General features: G+C 39.5%; 1 protein-coding gene, 1 long non-coding RNA gene and 1 pseudogene across 2 annotated transcripts in view; 1 reads left to right on the top strand and 2 right to left on the bottom strand.

The window, feature by feature from the left end:
* Positions 1 to 19,728, top strand: part of Ganc (glucosidase, alpha; neutral C) — a 72,989-nt gene that overhangs the window by 29,024 nt on the left and 24,237 nt on the right. The window contains exons 7-14 of the mRNA XM_005381328.2: positions 4,317 to 4,383; positions 6,203 to 6,299; positions 7,180 to 7,360; positions 7,576 to 7,729; positions 12,788 to 13,023; positions 15,013 to 15,139; positions 16,387 to 16,466; positions 19,052 to 19,195. Coding sequence (XP_005381385.1) covers positions 4,317 to 4,383; positions 6,203 to 6,299; positions 7,180 to 7,360; positions 7,576 to 7,729; positions 12,788 to 13,023; positions 15,013 to 15,139; positions 16,387 to 16,466; positions 19,052 to 19,195 — 1,086 coding nt within the window. The remainder of the gene's footprint in view (positions 1 to 4,316; positions 4,384 to 6,202; positions 6,300 to 7,179; positions 7,361 to 7,575; positions 7,730 to 12,787; positions 13,024 to 15,012; positions 15,140 to 16,386; positions 16,467 to 19,051; positions 19,196 to 19,728) is intronic.
* On the bottom strand, positions 1,411 to 7,161 carry LOC106148136. Its single transcript, XR_001233304.1, has 3 exons — positions 6,517 to 7,161; positions 6,027 to 6,160; positions 1,411 to 2,114 (listed from the first exon to the last, which is right to left on the bottom strand). It is a non-coding gene; the product is annotated as an uncharacterized LOC106148136 (long non-coding RNA).
* LOC106148112 lies at positions 11,227 to 11,875 on the bottom strand (annotated as a pseudogene).

A 19,728-nucleotide genomic window follows, 5' to 3' on the forward strand; every position in this document is an offset into this window, starting at 1 on the left:
ATACTTTACTGCAAGCTCTCCTTGACTTGAGGGTTTGTGCTGAGAAATCACCTGTGATTCTGATGGGCTTTCCTTTATAGGTGATTTGGTTTTTTTCCCTCACAGATTTCAATATTCTATTTTTATGTTGAATTTCTGGAATCTTGACCGTGATATGCCTGGCTGTAGGGGTTTTTTGTTGTGGCCAATTAGAGTTCTGTATGCCTCACTTATTTGTATGTCAAATTGTTTTTCTCTACCAGGGAAGTTTTCTGTCATGACACCCATGAACAGTTTTTTTATATCATTTGTGCTATCTCCTGTTTTTTCATTGACTCCAATTAATCTTGTTATTCTTTGCATCATCTAGCAGCTATTATATTGATTTCTCATGGTCTCTTGCTATTTTTAAGAAATTTTTATTTTTGTGATCACTAGCTGCAAGCCTGTCTTCTATATCTGAGATCCTGTGCTCACATTGGCTTAATCTGCTGTAAATACTGTCAATGGAATTTATATTCTCCTGGATATCTGTTTGAATCTGCCTTATGGATTCTATTTCTTTCCTATGCTGAGCATTCATGTCTTCCATAATTTTCTTAAGCTCCTCTATTTTTTTTTTTTTTTGTGTGTGTGTGTGTGTATGTGTTTGCTCTAGAATCACTAAGCATGGTTTTCATTTTGGACACTATCTCTGCAGTTATCTGAGTGATTATTTCTGATTTGAGTTTTCTGGAGCCTCATTCAATTGCTTTGTTGTTACCAGTTCAGAGAGGCCAGGTGGGTAGTTTTTGGATTGTCCCACCTCATTGCCCCTTAGGTTTGCCTTTGGTGATATTTGGGGTTGCATCTTGTTTAAGTGTCTCCTCATTTTATTTTCTTTCTTTTTTCTTATTTTTTAGTTTAATTCCTGGAGCGATATTTGTAACAGCCCTTTAGAATGATTATGTCACTTTTGGTTATAGTAGCACCAATGACAATAACATAAAATACAACCTAGAAAATGACAAACTAAAGTAACCATTAATTTGCCACCTTTAATTCTGTGAACTAGATTTGTGATTATATAACAATATCTAAAATAAACCAGAAAATGTGTACAGTATACAAGTCCTTAATATGTAAATTTTGCCCTCAGGGGTTAAAATTTAAAATGGGTTAGGAAGAAAATAGAGAAGTGGATGAACAGGAAGAATTAGAAGGCTGGAGGACTTCTAACTTTAGGAAACTGGTGCTGAAGGTTGGAAGGAGAGGAGGAATAGATAAAATGAGGAACTGAACAGAACCAGAACCAAAGGCTAGACACCATGTTCACACTCATATAAATACAAGTTCAAACAATGAAGGAAAAAGAAAAGGAAAAATAAACATACAAAGACAAAACAAAAGAACAAAACAAAACAATACTCAAAAAAGGTAAACTACAACAACAACAAAAGGGGAGCACAAAACAAACAACAACAAAAAAGTCCACTTCCAGGTTTGTTTCTGCTGTCACTGGTAAACAACAGATAAAGACAGCGTCCCTGATCCATGTTGATTTATCCCAAAAAGCCAACAAGCCTGTATCCTTTGGTGCTTGCAGCCATCAGCACACCTTCTGCAGACCTAAGCCCAGCTGGGGCCCCCTGGATGGAGTCAGCAGCCACTCTGAGTTCTGAGCTCTATGGCTCTCTCTCCAAAATAGTTCCCTGCCAATTGCTCTCTCATGTGTGATGCCTGCACACTTGGCACTCACCCACAGATAGTGCAGTCCTTCACGTCTGCTGCTCCCCTCTGCTGCTGCTTCTCTCCATAGAGGCCTCTGGGGTCGCCAGCACTCCCCATGTGTTGGCAGGTTTGGACTGCTTCTCTCACACAGTGTTTCCCATCTCTGGAAGAGGGTGCTGCCAGCTACCTCCTTCTTCATTGAAGTTTCTCTCTTCACCCTCTCTGTGGGCTTCAATTTGTGCCTCAGCTCCTTCCTGAGTCTGGGAGGACTTGCCTTCCTCCTTCTTATCTTCCCTGCATTGCTATATTCCAGCATCTGGATGGCAACACTTGGAGAGGTTCTTTCTTGGTTGCTTAGCACTCCACCATCTTGCTGCTCCTCCTCACATAAATCTTAAGAGAAGCCTGACAATAGCTATGGCTACCTGGAATAATAAAATAATAGCACAGTAAGGACTTCATGCATGCTAGGCAAGCACTGTACCCCTGAGCTACGTTCTTTTTATTAAGAGCTGATCCAGCTGAGCATGGTGGCACATGCCTGTAATCCCAGCACTTGAGAGGCTGAGGCAGGAGGATTTTTGCGAGTTCAAAGCCAGCCTGAACTGCACTATCTCAAAAAGACACACACAAAACAAAACAAAACTGATCCATAGTGATGAACATAAGAGAATTTTTTCCATTTCCAAATAAAGATGATAAATGTATAGCTTTACTCAGAGTTGTGATAAAATCTCAAATCAGCTTTTGAGGAGATGCCTAATTAAGATAGCTTATGCATTGTTGTTGTTGCTGTTATTTTATAGTATTGGGAATTAAACCCAGCTTCTTCACACTGAGCTACATTCCCAGCCCTTTTGATTTTTTCTTATTTTGACACAAGGCCTCACAGAGTTGTGTAGGCAGGACTAGAATTCATGATCTTTCTGCCTCAGCCGCCTAAGTTGTAGAATTACAGTGATTTTTGAGCCACAAATCCTTTGCAAGAATTTGATGAAAGTTCTGAATCATCCCTATAGAAAAAAAATGTAATTTCATATTGTCTGAGGGATTTCACACTCTAAAACCCATCCATGGACCCAAAATAATGTTACATTAAAGATTTTGGTGTGATTTTTTTAAAAATGTACATGTTCACTTTATAGAAGCTTTAATTATGAAAATACAATCTTGAAATTAAGAGCTCATTTTAAAGAAATATGCATTTCACTTGTACAGTTTTTTTTAAACTTCATTTTACTAGGGGAAATACTTGTAAAGCTAAAAAAGTGCACAGCTCTAGATTAAAAGGTTGTTGATTTGAGCAGTTATTGTCATCCCAGCTAACTTGATTTCTCAAACCAACACAGTGTAGTGTCAGAAGTCTAGCTAGTTAATTGAAGTAGGAAAAAAAATCTGTTTAGAGTCTCTCAAAATAGACTGATGTTATTTGATTCTCAGTGTTCTGTGTCACAAGTTTATAATAAAGATATTTCTTACATATGCAAAGACTACATTTTTCAAAGTGCTTTCAGATCATTTTAGTGTGTGTAAAGATATTCATGTCAAATAGTATAGTAATTCCACTGGGCGTAGTGGCACATGCCTGTAATCCCAGCACTCGGGAGGCTGAGGCAGGAGGATCTTTGCAAGTTCGAGGCCAGCCTGGGCTACAAAATGAGCTCAAGGCCAGCCTGAACTGCATAGCAAGACCCTGTCTCAAAAAGACAAAAAAAAAAAAATATATAGTATTTCCTCAAAAAATTAAGCAATTAAAATCTAGCTAGGTTTGGTGGCACACACCTATAGTCACAGCACTCGGGAGGCTGAGGTAGGAAAATTGCCATGAGTTTGAGGCCAGCCTGAGCTACATAGTGAGTTTAAGGCCAGTCTAATTATAGAGTAAGAGCCTGTTGCCATAAAAAAAAAAAAAGTTGAAAATCTGATCCAGCAGTTGCACTTCTAGGCACACACCCAACAGTGAAGGCATAGCAGCACTATTCACAGTAGTCAAAAGGAGGAATCCATTCAGGTGTCTAATGATGGGTGAGTGCATAAACAAAATTATGTACATGCAATGGAATATTAGTCAGCCTTAAAGAGGAAAGAACTTCTGATACATATTACAAAATGAAGACATCCTAAGTGATACAAGCCAGTCACAAAAGAACAAATACTATATGACTCCACTTTATGAAGTACTCAGAGTAGTCAAATTCCTACAAACTGTAAAATGGTGTTGCCAGAGATGGTGTGTGGAGAAAAAGGGAGTTATTGTTTCATGGCTAGGGAGGGTCCTTTTAGAAAAATGAAGTTCAGGAAATAGATTGGTGATAATTCCATCAAACAACAGAGTAACTGTACTTAATACCAGCAAAGTATAGTTTTGAAAATGGAAAATTACATGTATATATAACATAATTGTATATTTTTTTTACCACAAAAAAAATGTATGGCAGCCATAGTTCATAAGGATGATTATTGACATTTACATTAAAGACTTGATTTGTGAAATGTACTGACATCATAAGTTGGTCTTCTAAAACATAAACTTATTTTCTTAGTCTTATTTTTTAATAAGCCAAATATGCTTTGTAGTAACTGTTACACTTTATAAGCTCAGTTTGCACCCCTTTTTGTACCAACAGGAAGATCAAGAGGATCTAGGCCTGTGGGAAGAGAAATTTGGAGATTTTGTGGATGTCAAAGCTAATGGTAAATTAAAATGAGTAGTATTAAAACAGATCATTCCAAAATGTCTAAATATCTCTCAGTCCCTGTACTTTGGCAGCTAAAACAAGTAACTTCTGTAAGGAAAATCTCAGATTTGGGTTCCTCATCCTTCCATAATGCATTCCAACAGAGAAGTGGTGATTCTATGCATTTGGTGGGGAGTGGGAAAAGTATAGGCCACCTGTAACTCCTGGTCTCAGAAACAGGCCTGGGACAACACACTGTTTGCATTATCCAGTACATTAGATAGCCACAAACTCCTCTCTCTGTGTGTCTGTCTGTGTGTGTGTGTGTGTGTGTGTGTGTGTGTGTGTTAGAAAGAGACTGGGGATTGAACCCAGGACCTTTGCATTGAGCTGTATCCGTGTGTCTCCAGACCTTTTTTATTTTTTATGTTGAGCTAGAGTCTCACTATGTCAGAAAGTTGCCCAAGTTGGGCTTGAACTTCTAGTACTCTTGCTTCAGCCTCCCATAGTTCTGGGATTATAGGCATGTGCCACCATACCTGGGTGTTCACATTCTATTTTTATGAGATGTAAATGATGGGAAACTAAGTTCTTGAGCTCGTCAGATCTAGTATTCTAATCTACTGTTCTCAGCGTTTTTCAGGCCTCCACATCATTCCCATGGGTGTCACATACCCATCTGTGACATTTCTCATTATCTTAGTCATCTTGCCCATTGCTGGACATGATACCTGATGCTCACAACTTAAGAGAGGAAAAGGTTTAATTTAGCTCACAGCTTGGGGAATTTAGTTCATGGTCAACTGGCTCCAAGGCAGGCATTTCATGGAGGAAGGCATGGAGAAACAGAGCTGCTTATTTCATGGTGACTGGGGAGCAGAGCAGGAGAGCAGCACCTGAGATGAACCAGTGAGGGCCCATGTATAGCACATATGTTCACACCTCCATGACACACCCAGGAACATGCACTACTAATCAGCTAGGTATTTCTTAATCCAATAAAGTTAACCTATCAGCATTTACAGGAAGTGGGGATAGAGTTTGTCACTTTAGGAGGTACTTTACTGCTTCATGGGGGTATGTGGTTAGAAAAATATGTAGGGAGTGGTTTTCAGGGTCTTCTTTCTGTAATATAATATTTTGTATCTTTTCTTTCCATAAACTCCTATAAATAAGGACCATTTGGTGTCAGCTACTTTAACATGAGTGTAAATTTGTCACTGTTATCTGTCTAGTTATTTGCACTTTTTCCATACCTCTAAAATAGCTGAAATAAAGGACTTTGCGTTTGTTTAAAGGAAATTTATATACATACAGTTATAGGGAAATAGTATTTTGAGGAGCTAGGAAAGGCCTTTCTAGTTACCCTTGACATGACAGTCCTTGTAGGCAACCATAAGACAGGGCAGGCAGTACGAATTAGTTACCATGGAGAAGATATTCATTCACCTAGCAAAGATTAAAAGTGCTCAATAGTCTTTTCTCCCCAAAGCAAAGACATATATGATGTAGTTTATAAAAGTTCTAAAACATTGTAACTGTATTTTACAGGTAGCAAACAGGTATACATTTGCTATAAATGAGGACACACCTTCAGCACACAGTTAAGGCAACATGAGTAAAAGTGATCAGAGAGTTTGGCCTGGTGTTTAACAGTACCTGAGTACAATGTCTTCCAGGGTCAGGGCAGAGCATTTGCTGATTGATAGGAGAAGTTCAGGTCTCCCTAACGCTGGTCTAGTCATCTTGCTATACTGTACTCAGAGTCAACAGAATCTCCTTAATTGATGGTCCTTTTGAGAAGCAAAACGTAATCAGCATTCTGGTCTTTACAGGTCCTTCCTCCATTGGTTTAGATTTCTCCTTGCATGGATTTGAACATGTCTATGGGATCCCACAGCATGCAGAATCACACCAACTTAAAAATACTAGGTAAATAAAAGCAAGAATTACAGGAGACTCTCATTTGATACCACCTGTAGAATTTTAAGAACCTTCCTTGAATGGTCACCCAAAGCAGAAGGTTTAGTAAAAACTAGACAATTATAAAAACTATAATACTGAACTTAATAATACAGAAGAACCAAAAATAGGAAGCTGCTGTGATTGAAGCAAGGGAGAGATCTTTCTCTCTAGGTCCCGTGCTTACCCTACAGGGCTTTTTTGTGGAACTTTGGGAGAAGGCGCTGTGAAAGATCCACTGACCTTAAAAAAAAAAAAAAAGAAAAGCCATTACTCTAAAGAGAACAGTGAGCCAGAGAGCTGAAAAGTATGGCATCTCGTACTGCCTGTGATTCCCTCAGGGAGATCATTTCAGGCTTATAGTGACAAATAGATCCAAGAGCCATCAAACTAAGAGAGGAAAAAGAGAGAAATAGAGTCTGGCCAAGGGTGCCAGTTTCCTGAATCATTTACCTGACAGGTAGATGTAGTGACAAGTCCGTCCAAAACTATGCTGCTCTCATATCAGTATGGCTCTGTACCCCACCCCCACCCTGATTCAGTTCCTGATCTTTCCCTGTGGGGAAGCATATTAAGACTTCTCCTTTTGTTCTAGCTGCAGAGAAGTGCTCACAAAATGTATCAGAGAATGCTTAGTGTGTGCTTGTATTGTAGAGATGTCACAGGAGACAGATCTCCCCCTCACAAGAGATGTTTAGGAAAGAAAGCTAAGATATAGGGATGCCAAAGGAACCAAAGGAGGAGAGTCACATTCACCCAGGTTGGTTCAGGAAATCTTTAGGGAACTGGTAAGTGTTCTATCCATGAATAATGCATCTGTGATGGTAAATGATGATCCTTATTGTTTTAGGAATGGAGATGCTTACCGTCTCTATAACCTGGATGTCTATGGATATCAAATACATGACAAGATGGGCATTTATGGCTCAGTGCCTTATCTACTAGCCCACAAACTGGGCAGAACTATAGGCATTTTCTGGCTGAATGCCTCAGAAACCCTAGTGGAGATCAATACAGAGCCTGCAGTAGAGGTGAGCTGTGAATCATGGCTGCATGTCATACTTACAGAAGAAACACAACCACTGCATGGTAGTCAGAGCTCTTTTTTGTGGTGACAATTTTCTGCTACCAAAAGTATTGTAGTGCAATCCAAAAGTCAGTAGTACTAAAGGAACAGACTCACATACAATTGGGTGTTGTAGGTTAGAGAAAAATTTCTCAGGTTTTCATTCCATTCCTTTTCCAGTACACACTGACCCAGATGGGCCCAGTTGCTGCTAAACAGAAAGTCAGATATCGAACTGATGTGCGCTGGATATCTGAGAGTGGAATTATTGACGTTTTTGTACTGACAGGACCAACACCTTCTGATGTCTTCAAGCAGTACTCATGCCTGACAGGTATTTGCATGTAGAAGTGCCATTTGCAGTTCCATTGGAGTCCTTTATCTCACGTATTATCACTGTAAGTTAATTTTTGTTTCACACTATGTAGAATTTATAAACTTACTTCAGCATTTTAAGTAGCAAAGCATTCCTCCTCCTTCCCTCATGGTATTCAGCCCTGTTAAACATTACGCTGGATATAGAACTGTCCACTCCCTCACCCCTAATACTTGCCATTTGCCTTCCATAGAGCACTTAGTCTCTGGGTGTTAATCTACCTCTAACTCAGCTGACCAATAGCCCAACCTGAACTTTGCAGGTTTTCTTCTGTGTTAAAATATACCACTTGTTTAAAAAAAAAAAAAATAAACAAACCACTGGTTTTAATAAAGCATTTTACCTTTTAAAAACTGCAAGTGTGGGTAGGGACGGAGCTCTGTGGTAGGGCATTTGCCTTAAAGGAGCCCCATAGCCTCATGTGATTGTAGACAGGGGTTTGGGGATATGATTACATCACTGAGATGCTATATTCATTGGTGGATTAATCCATCAGTGAGTTTATAGCTGAACATGGTGTTAGGAGCTGGAGCCTAGTCAAAAGAGCTGGTTTATTGGGGGGAGGGCTGAAAGGGCATATCTCCCTCCCTGGATCCTCCCTTTGTGTTCTGCTTCCTATCCACTTTGAGGTGAGTTTTTCTCTGACCAGACCCTTCCACTATGCTGTTGACGATGCAAGGACTGAAATTACTAAAACATGAGCCAAAATAAACCTTTCTTCTTTTAATCTGTGGGTCCCACCCATTTGTGGATGGATATTTTGTCCCAGCAGTGAGGAAAGTGACTAAGACATATGATCCAATATATGGAAAACCTCAAAGAATCCACCAAATGGGAAAAAATACTACAAGAGCTATAAATCCAGCAAGGTTTCAGGATACAAAGATCAAAACACAAAAATCAGTTGTGTTTCTATACACTATCAATGAAATAATTCTAAAAAGAAATTAAGAAAACAATTCTATTTACACTACCATCCAAAAAAGTAAAATAACTAGAAACAAACTTAACCAAAGAAGTTGTATTAGTCAATATTCCATTGCTGTAACAGATCCCTAAGGCAATCAGCTTATAAAGAGAGAAGGTTTATTTTGGCTCAGAGTTTATTTTGGCTCAGTCCATCATTGATTGGCCCATTCCTTTGGTCCCATGGCAAGTCTGTGTGTCATGGTGGAAATACATAGTAGAGCAAAACATTAACGTCACAGCCAGGATGTGAGAGAGAGAAGAGGTGGGGGTTCCACAGTTTCCTTGGAGGGCAGGTCCCAAAGACCTAAAGACCTCTAGACCTCTTAAAGTCTCCATCACTTCCCATCTTGCCTGTCTGGGGACCAAGTCCATGGGCCTTTGGGGAACATTCCAGATCTAAACTGGCAGATGAGAAAGACTTGAACACTGAAAACTACAAAACATTACTGAAAGAAGCCATAAGTAAATGGAAATGCATACTTTTGCCTCCTTTTTGCCTCTTTTCTTCTCCTTTCTGTAAAACCATCTTTTTTCCTAGCTTCTCCCTTGGTTGATAATTTAGCTGGCTAGATTAAAAATTCTTTGTGCAGAATTTGTGTTTCTCTATTGTCTTCTGGCTTCTTCCTCCAAAACCATTCTTAGTTCTATTGCATTGAACATGACCTATCTTTTCTGTCTGAAATACCTCTCTTTAATATTCTGAACTTTTATAATGAAATTCCTCAATGCAGATCTTTTAAAATAATTATTGTGCTTGATTCTTTCAGTCTTAAGATTTTTGCTGTTCAGCTGTGGGAAACAGTTGTATATTATGCCTTTCATAATTTCTTTCCCTCCTTTTTTTCTCCCCTTTTAATTTTACGACCTTTTCCTTCTTTGCCTATTTTCTGAACAGCGTTCTCAATTCTATCTTCCAGGCTTTCCATTTATGCTGTCATATTTCTAATGTCTAAAAGTACTTTCTTATCCTTTGATTACTCCTTGTTTCTATTAGCTTGTGCTTGTTTTATGCCATCCGAGTCTTTTTTATGGATACAGTATTCTTTTTCATCTCTAGAGTTGTTAATGATAAGGTTTTGATTGGTTCCTTATATTGTACCTGTTTGCTGAAGATCTATTTATTGTATTTTTTTATTTGAGTTCCTATCTCTAATTTTGGAGACTTTTCTTAAATGCAGCTCTGCCTGGAAGCTCTGTGTGCCTGGATGTCTTACATGCTAGTGTTGTTGGGGTGACTGGGTGCTCTCCTCCCTGTATGCGATCTAGGAGCAGGGACGAGCTCTCCTCGTCAGCATTCCCCTCACAAGCACTCTAGGGAAGCCGCCCTGGCTGTGTTACTATCCTCCTCTGCCCATCACCTTCTAAATTTTTGTTCAGATGACTCCTCCTCCACTCTCTTTGTGTTTGTAGCTTTATTCTTTTTTTAATTTGCTCTGATTTTAGTGAGACTTTTAGGAGAAAAATACAAACGGTCTACCAGAAGTCTTCCATGACTTTTTTTTTTTAATTTAAAAATTCCTGAATTTTGTTATTCCTGGTACTGCTACCACAATTTACAGGGCAATATACCTGATGTAATGAAAAGAAAGAAAAAGGCAAAGCTACAACAGATAAAAGACCTCAGGAATGTACATCTAATTGATTCTACATTGCATTAATCAATAGCTGCACTCACTTTTTGCAAACTGTGGCTGTGACAATCCTGAACCAGAAGTGTTTCCAGTTTAAGCTACAGTAACTTTTCTGACTATGAATCATCGTTCCTTCTGTGGCAGGTTTTTACAATTCCTCTAATGCATTTGGAACGACGGTCTCAAAGTAACCTGCAGCCTTCCTGACAGCTCCTCACTCTCTCTCCTGCTAAGAACTGTAGCCCTTTTCTGTTGTTTTTTTTTTTTTTAAAAAAAAAAAAACCTGCTACCATATCCACCACTTCCACCACTAGATCCATAACCACCCCCATAGGGACAGCCAGAGTGTCTTCTACCAAAACTGCCCCCCTTCATGGGTCCATAATTTGATTGCTATTGTCCACTATAATTTCCAAAATTTTTTTTGGGGGGGGTTGGTTTTTTCCAGTACCAGGAATCAAACTCATGACCTTGCGCTTGCCAGGCAGGCGCTGTGCTCCAAAATCTTTATAGTTACCACCACCACCATCGTTACCACCACCAAAATTTCCTCCTTCATTGTAAGCATCATATCCTCCTCCACCACTACCATATCCACCACCTTAGTTTCCATATCCTGGTCCACCACCGCCATACCCTCCTCTACTACTGTAACCAGGGCCACTATCATAGTTTCTACCATCACCTCCAAATCCATTATATCCACCATCACCTCCTCCATAACTACCTCTGCTGCCACCTCCTCCACCACCATAGCCTCCTCTTCCACCAAAGTTTCTAGTATGGACAAAATTCCCTCCACCACCTCCAGAGTTTCCTCCGCGACCCATAAAGTTGCCAGATCCACCTCCATAACCTCTTTATGATCCAGCAAACTGCATTTCTTGTTTAGAAAGGGCCTTTTTGATTTCACAGTTATGCCCATTAATAGTGTAATATTTCTGAACAACAATTTTATCAACTGTATCATGATCAAGTTACAAAAGCAAATCCTCTCTTTTTCCCACTCTGTCTGTCTTCCATAATTTCTATGGTTTCAATCTTGCCATATTTTTCATAGTAGTATCTCAAATTATATTCTTCTGTATCTTTAATACCACCAACAAAAATTTTCTTCACTGTTAGATAGGCACAGGCATTAACTGAATCCTCTAGAAACAGCTCTCTGTGGCTCCACTACATGCCCATGAACTTCGTGTGGTCGAGCACACACTGCTGCATCTACCTCTTCAACACAAGAGTAAGACACAGAACCAAAGCCTCTGGAGCATTCTGTTTGGGATCTCTCAACACACCATCTGTGAGTGTACCCCATTTCTCAAAATGTTCTCTTAAACTATCATCTGTAGTTTCAAAGCTCAGACCACCAATAAACAGCTTCCTTAACTCCTCTGGTTCCTTTGGATCATGGCCCTCCTTCCCTCAACGGTGGCAGCAACAGCCGGAGTCAGGCTGGGGACCACCAGGAGGTGGTTTTACCTCCATTTTGAAACCAGACTCGCATCTTCTAATTCAAGTTCAATATGGGACTGAGAGGAAGAGGCCCATGACGTTTTTACAGTCATTTCCTGGCAGTTCTTCCTAACTTCAGTCACTTTCCCTTCGGTCAGCCTTAACACTGCTTCCTGCCTTCATGTCTTAAGTCATATTATGGAACAAACCCAGGGCCTCATTCATGCTAGTGGTGGGCAAGTGCTCTACCACTCAGCTACATGTCCAGCCCCTCACTTAATTGTATAATACAAATCTGCGTGGTTACACCTGACCAAATTTTTGTTGGCTTCCTGTAAAAGAAGATCCAGAATTCTTAGCCTGAACTAACTACAGGGCCCTTTACAAACTGACCTTCTCCAGTTTCATCTCTTGGTCTCCCTTACCTTGGGGTATTTATTCTTCCCTAAGCCTGTCATGTTGTTCCCGTACCTGGAATACTCGTATTTGTTCTCCTTATCTGGAATATTCCTCCTTATTCTTTAAGATCCAAACCAAGATCACCTACTCTGTGAAGCCTCTCAAGACCCCATTTCACCACAGACAGACTTTATTACCTCTTTGTGTTCCCCCAACAGTAGGCTGATACCTTTAACACAGCAATTATACCTCAGGGCAAAGTATTTTGTTTTTGTTTTTGCTTCTTTGAGGCAGGGTCTTGCTATGTTATTCAGACTCACGAACTCACTACGCAACCCAGGTTGGCCTCAAACTCATGACAGTCCTCCTGCCAAATTGTGACTTCCTTAGAAGGAGAGACTGTGTTTCCTGTTCTTGATCTTCTGTCTTTAGTATCAGCTTCAGTGCTTGGTAACCTCACCCCCTCCACCCGCACAGACATTAAGGAAATGTTTACCAAGGAATAATGATTACTATGATGATTACTGTGATGGTCATTGACTCAGCCATCATCTTTCCCTTTTAGGTTCTCAAGCCATGCCCCCTCTCTTTTCCTTGGGGTACCACCAGTGCCGCTGGAACTATGAGGATGAGCAAGATATCAGGGCAGTGGACACAGGATTTGATGAGCATGACATTCCCTATGATGTCATATGGCTGGACATAGAGCACACGGAGGGCAAGAGGTACTTCACCTGGGACAAAGAAAGATTCCCAACCCCCAAAAGAATGCAAGAGCTGCTTAGGAGCAAAAAACGTAAGGTAAACTAAGCCACTATTTTGGAACTTTTAAATTATAAAGCTCTTTAAGATTTTTAAATTTGTCTTGGTACTTTAGCGGAGGAAGACTATCTGATTTAAAAAATGGCCATGGAAAACAAAAAGAGGCTGTGAAAATAGTACCTTCAAATGTAACTGTAACTGTTATAACAGAAAATGAATGGAGAAAAGGGGATGGCCCACTCCATCGCTGCTTTCATTGTCTGAGGCTCCAGAATGGTGAAGGGGCTGAGTGTGTCCAGTCGCATTTGCTGCTGTGGCCCTGTAGTAGTGTGATGAGGTGCCACGCACACACTCACCAGTTTTGACGCTGGAACCAAATTTTGAGTGCAGGGCACCTCATCACACTGCTACAGGCCACAACAGCAAACGGGACTGCTATAGAAAACATACGGCATTTCTTTAAAAAATGAAAAATAGAATTACCATCTGATCGAACAGTTCCATTTCTGGATATACACCCAAAGGAACTGAAAGCAGGAACTCAGCTGGGTATGGTGGCACATGCCTGTAATCCTAGCACTCTGGGAGGCTAAGGTAAGTTCAAGCCAGCCTGGGCAACTTACCAATTTAATGAGACCCTGTCTCAGAATAAAAAATAAAAAAGAGCTTGGAGATAGGTCAGGGCAAAAGCTCTGGATTCCATCCCCAGTATAGGGAAAAGGGAGATAATTTTTTTTTAAAGCAGGAATGCACATATTTATACACCTATGGTCAGAGCAGCATTAGTCATGGTTGCCAACGGATAAAATAAACTGAAGGGTCTCTAGATAGTTGATTAAAAAAAATTTTTTTTTAAATTGCAGACTACACATACAATGGTATGTTACTCATCCTTAAAAAGAAGAATTCTAATACATGTTACAACATGGTGAACCTTGAGGACACATAGTAATTGAAGGAAGCCAGTCACAAAAAAAGCAAACACTATGTGATTTCATTAGTTTGAAGTAACTAGAATAGTGAAGCTTATAGAGACAGAAAGTTAAAAAGTAGTTGCCAGGAGGGGATAAAAATTTGTTTTTTAACTGGTATGGAGTCTCAGTTTTACAGGAGTTCTAGAGACTGGTGCACAACAGTATGAATGTATTTACATGGCTGAATGATATACTTAAGAGTGGTACAGTGTGTGTTATGCATATCTTACCATAATTAAACATCTTGAAGCCTTTGAACAATGAAGAATTAAACTTTAGCATGTAAGATGGATTAAAGTAGAGATATGTAAAAGGTTGTTTTAGTCAAATAAAGTGGTTTGAGAGACCTCAACTAGGTGGATGTGATGTACTAGAAAGACAGGGAGAGATGCTAGAGACTTGGAGCTGTTGCTCATGACTCTTCTCAGATCTCCTTCCTAAATATGCCTGTATCATTGGGCTTGGGGTTGCTTGTTTGTTTGTTTGTTTGTTTTTAAAATGTTATTCTTTTGCTTTCTTTAATATTTGCTTTTATAACCAAACATGGCGGTGCACACATGTAATCCCAGCACTTAGCAGACTGAGGCAAAATTTGCTTTTATCAGTGTTGTCTTAGCCTCTAAATGTCTAGGGAGCAGGACCCTGGCTCTTAGTCCTTTCAGTGTAACATGCAACCCCCAGTATCACAGACAGATAGCTTAGTAAATTCCACTTAAGAATACACATTTGTTAGGCAGCAATAATTACAAAAGAATTCTGGTCTGGTTTTTGTTGGGTTTTTTTCCGGTACCAGGAATTGAATTCACGACCTTACGCTTGCCAGGCAGGCACTGTGCTGCTGAGCTAAATCCCCAGCCCTCTGGTATGGTTTTGATATTAATTTAAATTTCCATAATCATATGAAGGTTAGAGAGTTTTACCAGTGTCTGAGGTATTTTAATATGAGTTGTAGTTGCTTCTGAATAAAATTTGAAGCCTAACATTATAGTAAAAACCTATAAATGAACATGTCATGTAAAACTGATGAAATCTTCAACCCTTTATGTCCTGACAGCTCGTGGTCATCAATGACCCTCACATTAAGGTGGATCCTGACTACTCAGTGTACACTAAGGCCAAAGAACAGGGCTTCTTTGTGAGAACTCATGAAGGGGCTGACTTTGAAGGAATATGCTGGCCTGGTACGACATCATTTTATACTTACTGTATTCATGTGTTCAGTTCCCATTACTGAATATCATATAGCTGTCATCCTTGTGCCTTGCAGGTGTCCCTTACTCCTCTAGCTACATTTTAAGCACCTTTAAAGGGGAGATGGTATTGCCTTCTTTAGTATATGTCATACCATCTTTCATAACATCCAAAGCATAGATTTCTTTGGATGAATTTCAGTCACTAATCAAATGAATGAATGTAAAATAAGCAAACCTCAGTGACATGCTATTTCTCTAAGCAAAAAGACATAAGTAGGGAGTGAGAAAATGGGAGGAAGAAAGAAAAAATGTGTCCTGAAGGCTGTCTCTTGTGCTTGCTCTCTGCTCTTTTAGGATATGGTTTTGTCTTCCCAGACTTTCATGAGTAACCTCAGCTGCTTCTGGCAACTACAGATATTTCATTTCAAAAGCTATTAGTTTAGTCCAGCGTGGTGGCACATGCCTGTAATCCCAGTACTCAGGGGAGGCTGAGGCAGGAGGGTTGCTGCAAGTTCAAGGTCAGCATGGGCTACATAGTGACTTCAAGGCCAGCCTGTACTGCATAGCAAGACCCTGTCTTAAAAAACAAACAAATAAATAAACAAACAAAGATATTAGTTTAAGCTGGTTGTAGTGGCACACACCTGTGATCCCAGCACTTGGAAGGCTGAGGCAGAAGATCACCAAGAGTTTGAGGCAGCCCGGGCTACACAGTGAGTTCAAAACCCTGTCTCAAAAAAACAAACAAACAAAAAAAGTTATTTAAAGCTGTGGTGGGAACTCACCCCAAACAAAAGGAAATTGCCATTCTGTCATACCATAGAACTCTATCGGAAACCCACACACTGTGTAGAAGCCCAGGTCTTCTTTTTCTCTCATGGAACCAATGGAACAGATGTCTCTATTCACTTTAAAAACTGAGAGGCCACTGCAGGATACTTGCATGCCTTGTGCAGGCTGTCCTGAACCATTAATTAGTGAAGGACAGACTGTGACTTGATGCTTGTTCATTGGCCTTCCCCTGTGACTCTGGTGTTGGAAGGTCTAGTGATGGCCCCTAGAGTCCAGTACTATCTTCATTCACTTCTTAGAGGATGCCTCTGTCATCTGTCTTTTATGCTTGATGTAAGATATGCATTGATTATCTAGTTTTTGCATCTGACATCTTCTTTACAACACATCTTACTGTGAAGACCACTGCTCCTAACAGGCTGTCTCCTGCTGTGCCTCAACAGGTCTCTCCTCTTACCTGGATTTCACCAATCCCAAGGTCAGAGAGTGGTATTCAGGTCTTTTTGCTTTTCCTGCTTATCAGGTTTGTTTTTGTTCATTTACTTTTTCCTAGTTAACTTGAAAAAATGAAAGAAAAAGTGATTAGATAGAACTCCTCTTCACTGAGTAGCTCTTGATGTGTGATGCCTGTGTGAAAACCCAGTGGTGGCCACCACGGGAGACTTGGGCAGTGCTGCAAGAGGCATCACGTGCATGACTAAATGCACAAAAGCTGTGACCTCTGCTGTAGTAGACTCTGTGATATACCAATGTACATATAACAGATCTGTTATATTTTCAAAGTACTAAATACATTTTAATACAGAATAGCATCCAATAACTGTTAAAGAGATACGATAAATGTGAAAACATATAATGCGTCAATAAAAGTAAAGTATTATTTTAAAATATTACAAGGTCTGGTGGTTTAAAGAAAGGAACAATTAATGCTTAAATTTTTTAAATATTTTGTCCAATTTTGCATGCTTATACCTGGTAATCTGAGTAACTGATATGAAGACAACAGTATGCAATATAACAACCATTGGTGAATTCCTACCATCTTGTCTACTGAAACTCTGTATTGTCCCTAATGTTTTTTAAAATTATTATTTTCTTGTTCTCTGTGATGGTTTGGTCAATCTTCCATTCTTGGGCTGGGGATTTAGCTTAGCAGCAAAGCGCCTGCCTGGCAAGCACAACGTCGTGAGTTCGGTTCCCGGTACCGGAGAAAAACCAAAAAAAAAAAAAAAAAATTTTCCATTCTTACATCTGGTAATCTGAGCAACTTCGTTGAAAATAACAATATGTAATATAACAACCACTGTTAATTCCTATCATTTGGTTTGAAACCCCATATCATTTTCAATGTTCTTGCTTTATTTTGTTTGTATTTTGCTATTTTTTTTTTCTACTATTCTCTTTAAAATAGAAAAGTAAAAAAATAAAAATAAAATCTCATAAGAATCATAGAGAAGCCGGGTGTGGTGGCACATGCCTGTAATCCCAGCACTCGGGAGGCTGAGGCAGGAGGATCATTGTGAGTTCGAGACCAGCCTCGGCTACAAAGTGAGCTCAAGGCCAGCCTGAACTGCATAGTGAGACCCTTTCTCAAAAAGACAAAAAAAAAAAAATCATAGAGAACTAAAAAAAGCCACATTGCCAAATCTGGAGAACTGTTTTCGACCAATTTTGGCAATATTGATCATGATGCTTTTGGTGATGGTGATACCTAACATACTGAGTGCAACCTGTGTGGCAAGCACTGTGCTGTGTGTGTTCTACCAATTTTTCTTCAAAATAACCCTCTGGAGGTAGAGCTCCAATTAAATCTAATCCCACAGATAAGGAAATTGAGGCATGGAGAGCTTAAAAACCTACCAAGGTCACACATCCAGTAAGTGGTTTACCCAAGATATGACCTTAAGTTTGTTTGTCTGCCAAGCTCAGATCTTAGCATCTAAACTTATTTATCTTCTAAACACTAATTTCTGAGTATTAAGACAATATCAAACAATTTAGAATAGGGATAGACAATAATCTTGAGCCAAATATGGTCATGTTTATTCACTCACCTATCATCTATGACTCTACCATAACAGAATGAAGTAATTAAAGAGACACTATGGGGGCTGGGGATTTAGCTCAGCGGCAAAAGCGCCTGCCTGGCAAGCGCAAGGTCGTGAGTTCGGTTCCCGGTACCAGAGAAAAACCAAAAAAAACAAAAAACAAAAACAAAAACAAAAAAAGAGACACTATGGCCTCCAGAGTTAGACATATTTATTCTCTGGTCTTTTACCAGAAAAAGCTTGCTAATTCCTGCCTTAAAGGGTGCTAAAGAACAGTTAAGGCACATATTTGGAAACTACATAGTCATATCCATGGAAGCACACTTGTTTAGAAATAGTGGAAGGTAAGGAGTCGAAGGAAAACACTTAAGCCATTTCCCTGCATTTGTCAAGCTCCCTAAGGTGTGGGCGAGGCAGTAGATGTCTTCTGTGGTACCCTACAAGGCAAACTAGGCTTTGTGAGCAGATGTTGCAAGGAGCAGAGCATTCAGAAAGTAATGGAATGAGCTTCCGAAGGTAGAGATTCTATAAAGGGATTGTAACACCATATTAACTGGATAACTCAGCTGTTCCTTCCCACTCTAAACTGACCTTTTCTGTGTAGAACACAAAGTACAGATCATGCTAACAAACAGATAACTAGGCTGTTAAAGCTTTCTGAGCATTAGAAAGAAAGTCTCATATGTAATGTACAGCTGAACTTGTCTTTGCTTAAGGGTTGTAGCAGATGATGAATGATACAGAGCTTCATTGTGAACATTCACAACCTTTCTGGTAGGGGTTCACCAGAGAGATCTGAGTGAACTTGCTGGGCAGTATACCCTTCTCAGACAGTGCAGCACAGCATTCTTTCATCCAACATATATTTCCTCAGAACTTTCTGAAGCCAAGTAATGCTCTAGGCATTTGGTATTTATCATTGAACAAAACAGACAAAATTCCCTGCCCAATAAACATAGTATATGTAAATTAAATGAGGTGGGAAAGAAGAATGTTAAGTGCTATCTTATTACATGTCAGTACTGTGGGAATATTTTTATGACTAGGATTTACTTCCTAGGGATCTACAGATATTCTGTTCATATGGAATGACATGAATGAGCCTTCAGTCTTTCGAGGGCCAGAGCAAACCATGCAAAAGAATGCCATTCATCATGACAACTGGGAGCACAGAGAACTTCACAACATCTATGGTTTTTATCAGGTGAGACATCCAAAAAGAAGCCAGCTGGACTCAGGTGCCCTGCCTCAGTGAGCTAAAGTTGTTTACTTTATAATAGCTGCATATATGCTTATGTCCCTGTGTGTCTTTTCTGACAACTACAGTTGAATCTCAGGTTATAACCAATACAAGACTTTATTATTTCTCTTTTTGTTTCTTTTCCTTCCATAATGAACTTGATGAACTTTTAAATATATTGTGAGATTAATGAAACATAGAAATATCTCTGTTCATAGGACCCATTAGTATACTGTATTTGATACTATCTCAAAATGTTACTAATGTAGGTAGTATATAAATATACTAACAAAGGTAATTAAAAACAAATGTTTTAAAATTTCACAAATATTCAAATACAGCAAGCCTGGCCAGGGATATAGCTCAGCAGCACAGCACCTGCCTGGCAAGTGCAAGGTTGTCAGTTTGATTTCTGGTACCAAAAAAAAAAAATACAACAAGCCTATCATTCATACCAAGGGAGCAAGATTGAAAATACAGATATGTAATTTCAGTAA

The sequence above is a fragment of the Chinchilla lanigera genome, unplaced genomic scaffold (assembly GCF_000276665.1).
Source record: "Chinchilla lanigera isolate Chin_1 unplaced genomic scaffold, ChiLan1.0 scaffold00015, whole genome shotgun sequence".
NCBI lineage: Eukaryota > Metazoa > Chordata > Mammalia > Rodentia > Chinchillidae > Chinchilla > Chinchilla lanigera.